We start from the raw sequence: 16,967 nt of genomic DNA, 5'->3' as shown, positions 1-16,967 counted from the left end.
CTATGGTAACATTTTGTGTATAGTTGATTTTTTTTACTACTTTTTCAAATTGCTCTGAGTTAAAAAATAAACCCCAAATTTTGTTTTGAAAACTTGAATTTTGTCTGGGGAAGACCTTGAAAAACTTTGAAAAGTCTTTGAAAATGGACATTGAAAATATTTACAAACCGTTTGATATAACCTTACTTTGGGAGAAGCAGGTGCTTGTGTGATTGCAAGAGTTAAGAGTGACGGAGTAAGTTCAGGGAAATTCTGCCATGACTAACCAGCAGAGCATCACTCTTGTCAAGCAAAGGAAAACTCAATCAGGCATGTGTACATTGTGTGATAGTATATGGAAGTGATACCTAGTTAGTGAGGATTGAGGACATGCGTTGCGTGGAGAGAAATGATATAATAGATGTGTAATGTCAGCTTTAAAGACAGGCCTATATCTGATCTCAGAGGAAGATTAAATCTAGAGAGTATAGGGATACAGTTTTAGGGGTGAAACACAAAACTTGGCTAGCATGGTCACATTAGAAAGATTGAGTTAATATGTGTAGTACAATTGAGGTAGCTGAGTCAGCTCATAAGGGCATGCCAAGAGAAGCATGGTAAGAAATGAAAAGAATGGATTTGCGAAAAAGAAGGATAAATAAAAACCTGGCTAGAGATAGGTTAGTTTGGAGGTCAATTTCTTAAAGCCGTCAACATATGATAGCATGTAAAATAAACCTTCAACCAAATATGATGATGCTGATATCTTTTGCAGATTTTACCAAAAATGAAAAGATCGGAAGGAAGTTTAAATGGTGCTGGCATTCTTGGTAAGCATTTTGTCTTTCATTAAAAATACATTTTCATTCTGTCACAAGGATACACCATTAAACTACCTCAATCACCCTTTATCTACTCTTAATCTAAAATCAGATTTAAATCTATGACTTAAATAGAATCCATCGTTCTCAGACTATTTATGCGCAAAATATATGCATACATGATGAGAACACATTGAGGAGATCGGAGAAGCAAGATAGTAAATAAGAAGTTTAATCTAGATTGTAGCTGGATGTAGATTAGGGAAGGGAGAGGGGTGATGGTAGAAATTGTGTTTGGAATGTGACTATTATTGTTTTGAAAATTTCAAGATTAAGTGTAAAATGGAGATATAAACTATGGGGATTATATTTAAAAAGATTTTTGTTTTATTTTAATTATATTTGATTGAGAACTGCATAAAAACATAATTACAGTCACTGATTGACAGAGAGAGAGGGAATCATGGGAAATAAAGAGAGATAGTTCTGCTATCAAGCTGAGTAAATGTTTTATAGAGCTAACTGCATATGCCCCCTCTCCCTCATCCCATTCCTTAAATTTAAAATCCTTTCTGTAATCCAACCACATTTGGTATAAATGCACTTTAGTTTATGCCTGACTTGTCTACCAGTTTTAAGTTATGATTGTCCAATAGTATTTGTTTTATCATTGTTCAGTGGTATAGGAGGGGGAAATTTTGTGGTTTGTGATTACTTAGACATGAGGATGAATAAAAAAAACCCATCAAAATATGGTCTTCAATGATGTGTTCATTTAAACATAATCTGGTAACTCAAAAAAATTTCAAGCAGCCAGCATGGTTGGATGATAGTTCTGAATCTGGAATGTTGTGGCATAACAGAATTTCCCTTCTGTAAGCAAAGAATTTGGTGATTTGGGTAGCAGTTATAGTGGATAATTTGAAGTATTCAAAAATCGTAACTTTGGAAGTTTTATTTGTGAGAATCGGGTTTCCCAGATAAAATATAACAAATATTGAAAAGATGGAAAACGAATGCATCATTTATGGAAACACCCATCAGAACTTAGGCCAATTGCTTTGTAGAACAGTTTAACATATGAAGTTGTAGTTATTTTCCTATAATGTCTGAATGAATATGGGGAAAAATTGCATTATTTCATTTTATAGATTACTAGCAGTTCTGCCCAGCTTTGCTTGGGCCCTATGTACTGTTCATAACTTTATGTGCATATGTATATATTAAAAAGTGTGAATATGTATGGTAATGCCTTCCTATATAATAGTATTCCTTAACTACCATAGAGAAAAATTGGTAAAGACTGCATACGTCAAATTTTTTAAAACTTTGACTGCAATTTTGACCCCTTAAAATTTGTTTTGGGTTCAAATTAAATTAAAATGTTTGACCCATGTCTAAGTAACCTACATCTAAAATTTCAAGTGTTTAGACCCAAAATTGGCAGAGGAGTTTGGTAGAGTCTGCAAAGGTTAACTCTGTAAACTTTGACTTCTTGGCAGCCAAATTTTTGCCCCCAAACTAATTAAAAAGCTTGCTGCATGTTTGAATATCCTTTATGTAAAATTTCAAATGTTTAGACCAAAAATTGGATTAATAGTTTGCTAGAGACAGCAAAGGTAAAATCTTTTGAACTTTGACCTCTTGGAAGCCAAATTTTCAGCAAAATATGATAAAAAAGCTTGCCCTATATCTGAATACACTTTATGTAAAATTTCAAATGTTTAGACCAAAAATTGACTCAGTAATTTAGTAAAGATGCAGATGTCAATTTTTTTAAAACTTTGACCCCAATTATGACCCCTTAACATTTATTGTTTTAGGCTCAAAGAAAATTATATAGTTAGATCCATGTCCAAGTAACCTATATCTAAAATTTCAAGTGTTTAGACCCAAAATTGGTGGAGGAGTTTGGTAGAGTCCTCAAAGGTCAAATCGTTGAACTTAAACCAGCCAAATTTCTGGACGAAAACTGATTAAAAAGATTTTCCCCAAATCTCAATACCCCTTATGTCAAATCTCGAATCTGTAGACCGAAAATTGACAGTTATTTGGTAGGGAAGCGCACACACACACACACACACACACACACACACACACACACACACACACACACACACACACACTTTTATAGATATATATCTTGATAGTAAAGTAAAATAAATTTCTCCCATCTGTTTTAATCAAAAGCTTATGCTAATCTGTTTTGCAATCCAATTAGTCCAAACTGTAATGCACGTTTCCAAAAATTTAGCATTCAATAATTTTTTTCAGTATCTATCATATTTTTCCCCAATTATTTGATTCTGCCATTTTTACTTACTTTTTAATACCTACTCTGCCCATCATCAGTTACATTGTGTGCTAATTCTTCATGGCATGGAATGAACATTAGTTATTCAAAAATATGTCACAAACACTTCACACTTGCATTCCTGAAATTCTGTCTTAGGAAAGTTTTCTGATTATTTTTTTATGACTTCCTTTTCTCTCAGAATTTATGATCTGATATTTTTAAAAATGGTTTCATACCTTGTCTGGAGCGATTTCCATAAAAAAGGAGATATCTTTACACAATGGAGCATATTTCATTTCCAAATACTACCAAAGAACATTACATGAGCTATAAAATGCAAAAATATAACAAAGAAATCTTTTGAACATTTTAAAAAAAAATTTTTGTTTAGATTTTCTCTAAAAATGTATGAAGAAAAAATTGATCTGTAGAAATATTACTTTACATATTTCTTTTAGCTGTCATTTATTTTTCAAGGTTTCCATGATGACTTATCAAAAAAGTGAATTTACTCTTGTTTTATATAAAAAAAATTATAAAAATGTTTCTATTTAATTTTATTTTCAGGTGTTCATCTAGAAGGGCCATTTATTAGTGAAGGAAAGAAAGGGGCCCATCTGCAGGAACATTTGAAGACGTTTTCAGGAGGATTTCAAGATGTTCTGAATGTGTATGGAACTATTGATGATACTGCAATTATAACATTGGCACCAGAATTAAATAATTCCTCAGAAATCATAAAAGAACTTGTATCAAGAAACATTACTGTTTCATTGGGTAAGTTTTTAGATCTGGTGTCCCTATTTACAATGCCTCCCCACTGGACAGAGTTAGACACTAGGGTCGTTTTTTAATGTAGAGAAAAGGGACAAAAATAAAAATTGTCTCAGTCGTGAAGGATTTCTCCTCCACTGACAGAGAACAAGAAATTGAAGTGCTGGTGTCATTTTTTTCTAAATTAAAAATGTTTATTTAAATTTGAAAAAACAAAAAGCGAACAAACAAAAGTCCCAAGACAAAGGTATTATGGTGGTAGAAGTCTGAAGAAACTTTTAGTAATGCCACCCCTACACAGTAATAATCCCCAGATGTAAGAAAGCCTTTTACTTTAATAGTTTCTTCTCTAGGACTTTGGAATTTCCTTCCGGGTTCCTGCTTCCCTGACTGTACTGATATGCAAAAGTTAAAGTGTAATGTAAACAGGCATCTTGCTGCTCAACTCTCTACATAGTTCCTCTACAAATTATGTCCCAGATAGTAGCCCCCTACATTGAAGTGGCACTATGCCTTGTTTGAGGTGAAAATGCAATTTAAAAAAAAAAATATAAGTGAAACAAAAAATGAAGTTAAAATTCCTAAGGACGCTAACATCAACATATCATAGACTTAGCATTTGCATAATTTTCAGTTAGGAAATTCACAATTACAAAACAGGGATTAAGGTATAAAGCGGTGAAACCTAAACTTAAACTATGAAATAAAAAACGGGATCATCAGCTGTTTACCACCTAGCTGTTTTGCAGATTTAAAAACTGGATAGCTATTAAATCCTTAACTTTTCAATGACACTGATCAAAATACCACTTCCCCAATAACCAAACATAGATGCAATCCACTTACTATTTTACAAATATATAAAATTTAATATATATTGCTACAGGTGCTAGTGTAATTCTAAGATAAAGGAATGGATAGTGGATTGAGCGAAATAATATGAGAATGACTTGATAGATGCGTAATGTGAGTCTTAGACAACCTTATTCTGAGAGAGAGAACAAAATCTGGACAGTATAAGGACATTTGTGCAGAACAGGAGACTTTGATGGGATAGTCATGTTTGAAAGAGCGAATGAGTTGTTGAGTTAGATGTAGAACAATTAAGGTAGCAGTCAATTCTTGGAGAAAGACCAAAGAAAGGATTGATGGAAGTGATAAGGATGGATTTGAGAAAAAGAGTGATAGATAAAAACCTGACCAGAGATAGGTTAGTTTGGAAATCGATTTCTTAAAGTCATCCAATGCATACCAGTATGTAAAACCAAATATGATGATACATTTAAAACTAAATGTTGTGGTAGCTGTTGGTGGCAGTTATGGCCTACAAATAAGCTGCATAGTTTCATTATTATAAGCCCTGCAAGGCCACAACAGTGCACTAACAACTGGGAATGAACATTTAATCACCAGGATCTTTCATCTATTAGGACAACTAGCTTTTACCTTATTTACTTTTGGTCAATTTAAATAGTATATATTTATAAAAAGAGTAAATCTTATTTGATTGCTTGATATGTTCACATTTAACTGACTTTTGGATTTGAATATAATCTATTCACACTTTGGATTCCAGATTCTTTCTTTTGAACCTTACAGAATACAACTTCACTAATTATTTTAATAATCTAGTAATTATTTAGTAATTAATTATTTGAGTTTTACTTTGACTATTTTATTCTATTTAATTCTCTTGAAAATGTCTTTGAGTTCACCAAAAGGTTTATATTTTTATATAGTTTTAAATTTATGCTAATGCAGTTTTGTTACTAATGTTTATCCTTTGATGAACAGTCAGTTATAAGCAGCTCACGTACTTCCTAACTTTTAGTGTGGCTGCTACCAGAAGTGGTGACGAGGCAAATCAGTTTTTTCACTTTTATTGTTCTTCATTATTTTTTATTGTGAAGTGATTTATTGAGATAAAATAGAAGGAAATGACATTATTAAAAAAATTAACAATAAAAATTAACAAAATCATACTGATGAAAATAACACAATTAGTCTTTATTTTCACTTTTAATAACAAAATTAAAATAAGTTTTGGTTTTATTTGAAATTGTATAAGAAATATATGTTTACTAGTAGGGGTGCCCGGCATTGCCTGGGTGTGTGAAGGTGATGTAGTAAGGAACCTTGGAGGTGGAAATCAAAACAACAGTAGGCAGTTTGGGTGGAGAGAGGTGTTAAAAAAAAGGTGGTAGTATGTGAGCAGGCTCGAACCTGTAAGGGGAAGGAGGAAAAAGTTTTAAAAAAAGTGACGTTTTAGCCGATGTCTTCATCACGCAACCGGAAGTCCTGAGCGTTGAAATTAAGCATAGTCAATCTAACCGAGATGATGATTTTGCGAAAATGTTGACACAAAAACTGGCCACTCATTGTAGAAAAGTGTCCAGTTGAAGATGAAGGAATTAATGTCTTTTTGCCAATTTTTTTATATTTGTCGTCTGAGATATCGATGCTGATCTTGTTAAGATCTGTCATGTCTGTTAAAAGTTTTTGGCAAACATACAAACGTACATACATACATTCACACAAACTGACGACTGAGATTTATATTATAGGCTAGAGTGGGTGCCTGGTGTTGCCCAGGTGTTTGTCGGTGCGTGTGTGTGTAGGAAAAAAGTTTTGGTAGGTAGGTAAGCTCGGACCTGAAGCCTTGAGGTGAAGGCAGAAAAAAGTGATAGCCTGATAACTTACCGCTATGCTAGGAGGGCAGTGTAAGTGAAAATGGTTAAAATTAAACGATTAAAAACTTAAGTGAACGAGTTCACACAGGTGTGTAAATTTAATGAGGTCAGACATCACGCCATAGGGAAATGAAATCCCACACTTAACTTTGGCTGCAAGCCAATTTTAGCTTCCCATAAAAAGGGGAGTGTCCAAATGAATAGCAATTGTCTGATATGATGGGTTTTCCCTGCATTGATCAAAGCTCATTGCTTTTCTGGACGTCCTTGGCACGAGTGACAGAGATTCATTTATATATGGATTCAGTTTCGCTTTTTATACAGAAAAGCCAAACAAACACGCAGAGAGCAGGAAACACAGCGAAAATAGCATGTAAAAGTCGTTCAAGTAAAAGATAGACATGACCTCCTTTTGTAAATTGGAGATATTATAATCTAGGGAGTATATAAAAAGTTATAAGAATTAGTGCCCCCCTCCCCCCTTCAAAAAAAGCCTTTGCCGGACATACAAAAATAACGCACGCACTAACACACATTTTCGCTTTGATATTATAGATGATATTTTTGAATTTTAAAAATAAGTTTCTTATTTGAATTTATATGATAAATATATGTTTATGAAAGTATAAAGAACTAAAATTATTGACATCTAAATAACAAATAAAATTATTGAAAAACGTATCAATACATAATATTCCCAGTTTAAAGGTATTTCTAATAATTTTTAAAACAAAAACTAATTTCAATAATTCTTAATTAAAATAAAATCAAAAAACTTTTCAATAATTATTAAATAAAAAAAAGATCTAAAAATGTAATAAAAAAAGAGTACATACATAGGGGATATAGAGGTGTGAGAGAAAAAGCAAAGGAACTGGTTTGCCTTGTAACTGCTTTCGGTAGCAGCCATGCTGGAAGTTGGGAAGTACGTTAGCTGACTATAACCATAGTCTGTCTTTGTAAATCCATAGATTAAGGTCTTTTCTTTATTATAATTGCTTGAATTTTTAATGAATGAATAAATATTGTAATTTGATTCAAATTTTATTTTCATCATAAATTTGTCTTGTTTACATACACACACATACACGTATGTAGGTAGATTAATATTTTCCAGAGGTGAAGTAACCAATGAAGTTTTAAAAAGGGAAGAGTGCTCAATACTGGAGTAGGGCAAAATATACTTTTTATTTGTTTTACATAAGCATTTATGTGTCATTATATGTTTACATTCGTGAGCATGTTTTGATCAGCCAGTTACAAATAATTAGAGACCTATTCAGGCAACATTGCTTATACAAAAGTGAAGACCACAATTAAAATTTTACAGGAGTTTCCAGCACAAAATTAATTAGGAGGTCATGTTGCGTGATATTCAAAAATAAACTAAGCTAACGGCATTTAATATATGTGAAAAAGAAGGAACACAAATAAAAAGGAGGATGCAAAATGTATGTATCATTAGAGAGAAAAAAGGAAAGTAGAAAGAAAGAAGAAAAAATATATATTTATAATCTGAGGTTATTGTTTTTCAGAGGTTAAGTAACCAATGAAGTGTAATGAGGTAAATACAAGAGTGCTCAATACAGAAGTAGAGCAGGGTATACTCTTTGTTTTTACATAAGCAGTAATATGTTGCTATGCAGTCATGAGGATGTTTCGGTATCTAGTTTGCAAACTTTGCTTTCGTTAAGCTGAATCGCCTGAAGAAGTCTCTAGTTACTAGTAGCTAGCTGACCGAAACATGCTCATGGCTGTGTAGCAACATAATACTGCTTATGTAAAAACACATAAAGAGTATATATTTATGTATGTGTGTAAATGTACTAGAAGTTCTGGATGGTTCTTTTATTACATATGAACTTACGTATTTTTTTTTTGTTACATTACAAATATTAGTATTATTGTTATCCTTATATATTTTACACATTTAGGAGAAACTATCATTTTTTATACTTCAGGTCATTCAGTTGCAAACTTAAAGGAAGGAGAAATTGCTGTAAAAAATGGAGCATCATTTATTACCCATCTCTTTAATGCCATGTTGTCTGTAAGTAAATATATTTTCTTTGAACTGCTTTGTCTAAAAATTTCGTAATTATTAGTAAAAAGTAAATAGAAAATGGAGTTATCTCTCCTGACTCACACAAAACTTATTTAAGTAACATATCAAATAAGATTCAGGATGCTGTTATTGCTAATTATTTATGGTGTAATAAGATGAAAGACATCCTTGTCCCAAATTAATAATAACCTACATTCTTCATTTAATTAAAAAATTAAAGACACAGTAATCCTTCTAATGTAAAAAAAACCCGATCAAGATGAAAGAAATCCTAGTTTGTAATACTAATAAAAAAATCTAAGATAATATTATTACTAATCCTTCTAGTGTATTAAAAATCAATTGAAATTAAGATGGAAAAATTCTAATTCATATTATTAATCGCTGACAATGCTTCATGTAATAAGATTCATGATAATATTATTGCTAATCCTTCTAGTGTATTAAAAATCAATTGAAATTAAGATGTAAGAAATCTTAACCCTAAATGCATAATTTCTGGCAATTCTTTACCTAATAAGATTCAGACTTATGCACGAGCCTTTTCTAGTCTCACACAAAAATACGTGTTCACATCTCGAGCTATATTACTTGTCAAGTACATACGCACACACAAACATACGTGCCACATCCACACATGTACATATATTCACGTTTGCGTACATACACTCACATTCACGTGTATACACACACACGCTAACGTACATACATGTACTCACATACGCACACACGTATGCACACATGGGCAACGTCACTTCCCCTTTCAAAGGAAATTCACACATGCGCAAAGGACCACTGGAAACAACTATAAAAGCAAGAGCAATAAGCAGCTTCTTTCTTTTTCAACTCGCCTTCCGAGGTGAGTGGTCTACGGACCAGCCGCCGTCGTTTTGGCACGCGCGCGCCTCACACCACTTGCTACCATGTGGGGCAAAAAGCTAACAAACAGTACGTACACCTTATACGCTTTCTCTCTCCATGAACTGGATTGACATTCTCACTCTTTCTCTCTCTATATATATACAACTTGTCCCTGAGAATACCTTCGCGTAGCTATCTGCTAACATGGCGCACGGCTTTGCTGATGTCAACCCTCTATCTTTGTCTTTGTCTACACGCTGGACTATCATTCCCATTTCATTATTCACTTCTCTTCCCACGCGCGAAGAAACGATAGAGAACCGAATGTGAGATGAACACATATTTCTTTTTCTTTCTACACCACCAGTCCCGCAACAAACGATGGTTACACCCGAACGCGGACATAAACACGTGTTATAACTAAAACATTCATTTTTCAACAGTAAATAAATGACACGTTTATTTTATTCAGCAATTGAGTTTTTGTTTCCTTCATTCCATTCGTTTCATTATTTTCTTTTGTAACGGGATTAGGATATATATATATATCCTAGTCCTCTACACTTATTACTAATGCAAACATGTAATGTCCTTTGTTTTGTTTGTTTCTTTTTCTATTTTAGTTTCATCACAGAGACCCACATTTAGTTGGACTTATAGCAAGTAATAAAATACCAAAGGATCAAAAGCTATTTTACGGATTAATAGCTGATGGAATCCATACACACCCGGCGGCTTTAAGAATTGCTAATTTAGTTCACCCTGAAGGTATTTATTTTTGTCTTGATTTTCGAATACTTTTTTTTTTTTTAATTAATGAACAAAGAAAATTCATCTAACTTTAAGCTTTGCAGTTTGATGGTCAGGATAGTTTCTTGAGAGAAGACTTTTTAACCTGTGTTGTCCACGAAACATGATGAGAGAAATCTGCCAAATCATTATGGGAAAGGTATAAGCTGTTTTGGATCATGTATAAAAAAGAGAACAGTTGGTGTTGATATGAATTAAAGAGAAATATAGATAAAAAATTGATCCAAAACATTTTTTAAAAGCAATCTAACACATGTTAGTATGTAAAACAGATGTTAAAGCGAAGAAAATGTAGTAGTAGTAGATATTATTATTATTATTTCATAGTAATCTTAACTTTTGGATGTTTTTAGCTGAATTTTTTTGAACATCAGGTCAATTCCTTTTACGGTACTTGTACAGTTTAATCAAGACTTTAAAAAATGAAAATATCGAAAAACGGTTATATTGTACATATCGGTTATGGAATGAAGTCCTCCGAAAAAAAAAATTCCCTTAATTTCATCAAGTAGTTTCTTTTTTACAGCGAAAAACAATTTGTTATGATACCGAGCAAAAGTTTTATTTTTAGGAAGAAAAGCTTGAATTAAAGATGGGGAGGGAATGTCGGTGCTTTAACTGGAGTTATCTTCCTGTGGCGTGTTCAAAAGATTCCAAGATGGCTGACTTCAATGCGGTCTCATAAAAACATGTTTTTCCGCTGTAAAAAAAAAAAACTACTTGATCAAATTAAGTGAAATTTTTTTCCGGAGATCTTCAATCCAAAATGGATACATACAATATAACCTTTTTTTTTTTTTTTTCGATATTTTCATTTTTTAATGTCTTGCTTAAACTGTACAAGTACCTCTTTGATTTTGGACATTCAAGCTGTACCTTCAAATTTTCACCATTCCTAACAGGCAAGCCTTTTCCAAAATTGGGAAAGAAATTGCTTTATCAATCTGATTAAGCCATTTATGGCGGCTTTTCATTATGGTCCCAAGTATTCCAATTATAATGGAAATCATCTTGACTTCTTTACATTTTCATAGACTAATTTTCATTTCAAATCTTGATATATATATTTTCATGTTCTCTCTCTTGCACTCTCGTATCAAAAGGGCAGGCTATATCATTGATTTTTGTTTAGAAAAATTATGTTGAGTTTATAATATTCAAGAACATTATCAGTTTGTATGCGCATGTCCCAAAGAAATTTGAGATTGTCATCTGACTGTAACACTTCTGGTTTATGCTCATCCCACTTCTCAGTGTGATGTAATTCATAAAGTTTGCATATATCCCAGTGTAGGACCTAATCAACTTTGTCATGTCTTCATTTTTGATATTGACATTGAGCTAGTACAACAGGGCATTTTGATATAATATGCACAAATGGTTATTTTCTTTTTATTACATAATCTGCACATGAGTGATTCTACAGTTTTGTCAATGCAGTGTTTGATGGATTTAATGCAAATAACTTGTTCCTTGGCTGCCATTAAACTGCTCGCAGTAGATCAACCGGAGATATGCAGAGATGTTGCGTAATGTAGCAATTGGTTCTCCTGAAGGATTAACAGAGGGCACCACATGAAGGTTTGCTATTTGCGATGGATGGAGACCGTTGCAGATCTGGACATGACCCACAATAGCAAAAATGCATGGAAAACAATAAAGAAGCTAAACAACGATAAAAAACCGGACACTACAGCAGCAGCAGTCTCACCAAACCAAGTTGCTCATCAACTACTTATAAATGGGAAACCACTGCACAGAGAACGAGGTTACTTTAAACAGATGAAAGAGAAGATGGGCGAAGTCCACAAAGAGTCTGATGACACGTTCCCCCCATTTACTGAGGAGGAATTGAAGACTGGAATTAAACATCTCAAGTCTAGAAAGGCATCAGGACTCGATGGTATCTCAACAGAGATGATCCAGAATTTTGGGCCAAGATCTCGTGAATGGATCCTATCACTGTTCAACTCCTGTGCTGCTGGATACAACATTCCCAAGATCTGGTGACTGGCAAAAGTTATAGCTCTTCTTAAACCAGGGAAAGATACCAAACTACCATCTAGCTATTGCGCTATATCCTTGTTGTGTGTACTGTACAAGTTGTATGAACACCTCATTCTGGCCAGGATATCACCAATAGTTGAAGACCAGCTTACGGACGACCAGTCGCTGCAGTATGGTCTCGCTCAGCCCATGCTCACCGCATTGACGCAGATCTCCACAAAGCTTGCTGGATCATAACCAGAAACTTAAAAAGCACACCTTTACCAGCTCTATACTGATTAAGTGGCATACCACCACCTAAAGTCTGCTGGGATATAATTGCGAGAGTTGAGCGTACTAAACAACTCGAAGACCCCAGACACCCTCTTTATGGCTACTCGGAGGTGGCTAGACGACTTGTGTTCCGGCGAAGCTTTTCCACAGTGGAGGAACTACCGGACACTCCTACATCCTCTTACCGGCTGCAGATGTGGAGAGAGGTAGACCCTCAGTCTACAAATATAGCACTGCCAGAGTCCAGTGAAACCTTACCACCTGGCCCACACCTGTCCCGTTCGGAATGGGTCACTCTGAATAGGGCAAGGGCAAAAGTTGCAAAAACTGGTGACAACCTCCTCATGTGGGGTTACTGTACAACTGCTGAATGCCCCTGTGGTGCCCAAGTTCAGACCATCCAGCACATTTTAACATCTTGCCCACTGGGGCCCAACTGCATGGACGAAGACCTCAGTGTTGGTAATGAAACCGCACGCCGCTGGTTGAAGAGATGGAGCGACAAGATATGATGAGTAGATCAACCAATTCGAGCTGTCATTATCTCTAAATTTAGTATTCTTAAAGAATACACTATGTAGTTTCTTTTTAAATAATTTTCCCCCTTTCTCTTGCAATCTTTAACTCTTTTTCATCCCACGTTTTAGTATCTTTTTCCTTTCCACCCCGTGAAGAAGAAAGTTGCATTACTTTGAGAAATATATTTAGTTTGACATACTTCCTCTATATTTACATATTCAACGCTAAGTAAACCTTGATAGGTATCAAGTTGAAAAGAAAGTTCTTGAGGTTTTTAACTTTTAAATTCAAATGAACATGTCTCGGCTCAATGAAAATTTATTTATAGAAATAAGCCCCATCAGAATCAACGGACTTTTGCCAATGCGAAACAAGTGTATCTATTCCAGTAACGTAAAAATCTTGCGCTCTGGTGGCGATGAAATCACTGAAGGCGTTTTTGATATTGCTTAGGTTTTTGAAGCATTTCTCATGCAAAAAGTTGTCGAAATGCTTGAAAAAGTATCTTTTTCCTTTCCACCCTGTGAAGAAGAAAGTTGCATTACTTTGAGAAATGATGGCATGTATTCCAACCATGGAAGTGCACTGTTGTTGTACTTGGCTGTAACTTTTTTTCATTTCCATGTTTTTAATTTTATCAGCTTCCAGTATCCCTATTCTTCTCCTTCGCTTTATTCACTAGGAGTTCTTACACAGATCATCTTCGGAAATTACCCTCTAACAACAACTGGTGGTGTTCTCTGAAGTCTGGATGACCAGTACTCTTCATCTCTTTCAATAACCTTTACAAATGAATTTGCATCATCGCAACAACTACTTGCTATTGATTTCTTTTTGGTCCCCCGACAAAAGGGGGGTAGACCTATGAATTCACCCTTATCTGTTAGTCTGTTTGTCCATCCACACTTTTCTCAATAACTACGTCTTGGAATTTAAAAGAATTTTGCACAAACATTAAACATGATATGCGTAAAAAAAGTAACAGAATTAATTTCCCAGGGAAAACTCCGGTTGCCCACATAGGAGTGCCTTTCAGGTTAAAATTGCTAAAATTGACACTTTTGTGCTCATTAAAAAAAATTGATGCCTTGTATTTTTATAAAACTTTCTGAAAAGTTGTAACTGATTTCTATATAATTTTGTTAATCTATACTTTGCGATAACTCTGGGTATACCCCAGAGGCTCTTTTAGGGCTAATAAAACCACTCCATTTTTGGAACTATTTTACCATGATTGTTCAAAATTTTCTGTGTATGTCTATTTAGCAGTTTTGCATGGTGCTGAACTCAAATTTAAATATGTTAAGGATTTGAGGACTTTTGGTGCTAAATGGGTGGGGACTAATGATGGACTTAGTCATTTCTTTTTTTGCATGGTGCAGAACTCAAATGTACATATGTTAAGACCTAAAACTGCACCATTTGTTCATTTTCACCAGGATTTGATGTCCCCTGGGAACTTTTGGGGCTAAATGTGTGTGTGTGTGTGTGGGGGGGGCAAATGCTGAACTTAGTCATTTTTTTATGCCTCATTCACTGTGCCTTCATGGGAGACCATGCATGCTTCACTTGTTTTTTCTGATTCCAATACCCCAGGCTAGTTTGATACACTCACTTAAGTGGTATTGTTTTGTCTCTTTGCCCACAGTGTCTGCATTTGCAGTTTTCTTATATCTTGTCTACCTTTGCTATAATGTAGTTGGTTCTAATCATCTTATGTAAGTGTTATTAGGGATTCAGTTTATGGGCAGATGCTTTTTGAACTAATATGCTATCAAGCACACACACATGCACACAAACATATCTCAGTTATGCACTGATTATCTGCCATTGTCGTGATTTCCAATTTGTCAACAGGTGGCATTTTCTACTTCCTGTTTCACTTTCTTTACCCAACTTCCGTTAGCTACCTATCTTTTTCTCTTTCTAATCTAACTGTTCATGTGAACACACATAATTGTTCCGCGTGCCTCAACAGATGCATTATCCTTTTCAAAGTAAGGATAATTATACATGTATACCTTAACAAAGTCTTGCATACACAATGAACATTCAACACATACTTTAATGAACCCTTGGGATCACATACAAACACCAGACATACATATGCATAATGAACAATATGTGCAACAAACACTTTCAACTTCGTGCATGTTCAGTCATATACCTATACATACACATGCATGTATACACAACCCACTCTGTATTGTTCATAACTTCTGTGTAAATTCTTATATATATACATATTTTTTTTATTTTTTTTTTTTTTACATTTTCACCCCAAACAAGGCAAATTGCCACTTTGGTGTAGGGGGCTACTATCAGGGGCAACAACTACTGGGGTACTATGTAGGGATTTGGGCAGCAAGCTGTCGGTTCACGTTACACTTGAACTTCTGCACGTCAGTACTGTTGGAGAAGCAGGGACCTGGAATGGAATTCCAGAGTCTAGCGGTTCTGGGGAAGAAACTATTGGAGTAAAAAGATCTTTTACATCTAGGGATCTCTACAGTGTGGGGGTGGGATTTAGCAGCCTGTCGGGTTTGTCGAGGGTGCTCACGTCGTGGGGGCACAAGTGATTGCAGTTCGTCAGAGCATTCACCACTAAAATACTTGTAGAAAAGGCAGAGGGATGCAACATTTCGTCGATGGGACAGAGGCTGAAGCTTAGATGCCAGTTCAGGGTCTATCAGGTTTGCAACTCTCTTTTGAACCTTGTCAAGGAGCGAGAGACTAGTAGCAGATGCACCAGCCCAGATGTGGCAGCAATACTCCATACATGGGCGAATGGTGGCCTTATAGAGGTACAGGATACTTTCGGGTGTTAGTAGTTTTCTAGCACGGTAGAGAGAGCCCACCTTTCTTGCAGCGGCCCTGGCAAGTCCTTCAATGTAATTGTTCCAACTCATGTTTCCTGTGAACGTTAGGCCAAGGAGTTTGAAAGATGGACTCTCAGATAAAGAGTCATTGGCTATTGCTATGGGTGGTAGAGAGGGTTTCTTGTAATTATTGAATGAAACTAGTTTAGTCTTGGCAGCATTGAACGCGACCAACCACTTTTGTCCCCATTCCACTACAGATTGGAGGTTTTCCTCTAGTGTTTCTGCCATTTCTTTAGAAATGTGTTCATTCGTCTTCCTGTAGTGCCTGCCATAGAGTGTAGTGTCATCAGCATATATACCCATCTCAGAGGCAATGTTGTCGGGGAGGTCATTTATGAATATCAGGAACAATAGAGGTCCAAGGATAGAACCCTGGGGCACCCCCGCATTTATATCATATTGTTTAGATGTACGACCGTCGAGGACAACCTGGATTTTTCTCTTATCTAAGAAGGATTTAATTATGTTAAGTATTCTACCAGTGATACCGTATGATCTGATTTTACTGAGGAGACCCTCATGCCATACCCTGTTAAAAGCCTTAGATATATCCAGAGCTACCGCTCTGCCCTCCCCCGCTTTGTCCAGTGAATGGTATATACGTTTAGAGATCACAGTTAGGATGTCTGCTGTGGAACGGGCTTGTCTAAATCCATATTGTTTGTCAGTCAGTAGTTTAGCATCTGTAAGATGATGGACTAGAGCATGGTTAATTATGGTCTCAAATATTTTGGCAAAAAGTGGGAGGAGGCTAATGGGGCGATAATTTGATGGGTCTGTCCTTTCGCCAGAATTCTTGAATACTGGTACAACAGAAGCAGTTTTCCAACAGCCCGGAAAGCAAGCTTCATTAAGGCATTTGTTGTAGAGTTTGGAGAGAACTGGAGCTACTTCGGCTGATCACTTTTTTAATAGCACAGCTGGGATGAGGTCGGGTCCACATGCTTTGGAAGTGTCAAGGTTTTTTATGATAGCATGCACCTGAGCAGG

The 16,967-nt window shown here is 35.2% G+C and overlaps 1 protein-coding gene across 3 annotated transcripts in view; it reads left to right on the top strand.

The window, feature by feature from the left end:
- LOC145268368 (N-acetylglucosamine-6-phosphate deacetylase-like) overlaps positions 1 to 16,967 on the top strand; it is a 118,748-nt gene that overhangs the window by 46,253 nt on the left and 55,528 nt on the right. For all 3 annotated transcript variants that reach the window (XM_080123916.1, XM_080123918.1, XM_080123917.1), the window contains exons 4-7: positions 755 to 809; positions 3,664 to 3,873; positions 8,522 to 8,610; positions 10,110 to 10,254. In XM_080123916.1, the coding sequence (XP_079980042.1) occupies positions 755 to 809; positions 3,664 to 3,873; positions 8,522 to 8,610; positions 10,110 to 10,254 (499 nt within the window). The remainder of the gene's footprint in view (positions 1 to 754; positions 810 to 3,663; positions 3,874 to 8,521; positions 8,611 to 10,109; positions 10,255 to 16,967) is intronic.

The sequence above is a fragment of the Euprymna scolopes genome, chromosome 43, assembly GCF_053919585.1.
Source record: "Euprymna scolopes isolate OS-2025 chromosome 43, ASM5391958v1, whole genome shotgun sequence".
In the NCBI taxonomy this organism is placed as follows: Eukaryota; Metazoa; Mollusca; class Cephalopoda; order Sepiida; family Sepiolidae; genus Euprymna; species Euprymna scolopes.
The sequence above is the reverse complement of the archived record's forward strand: the minus strand, read 5'-3'. Positions and strand labels throughout refer to the sequence as shown.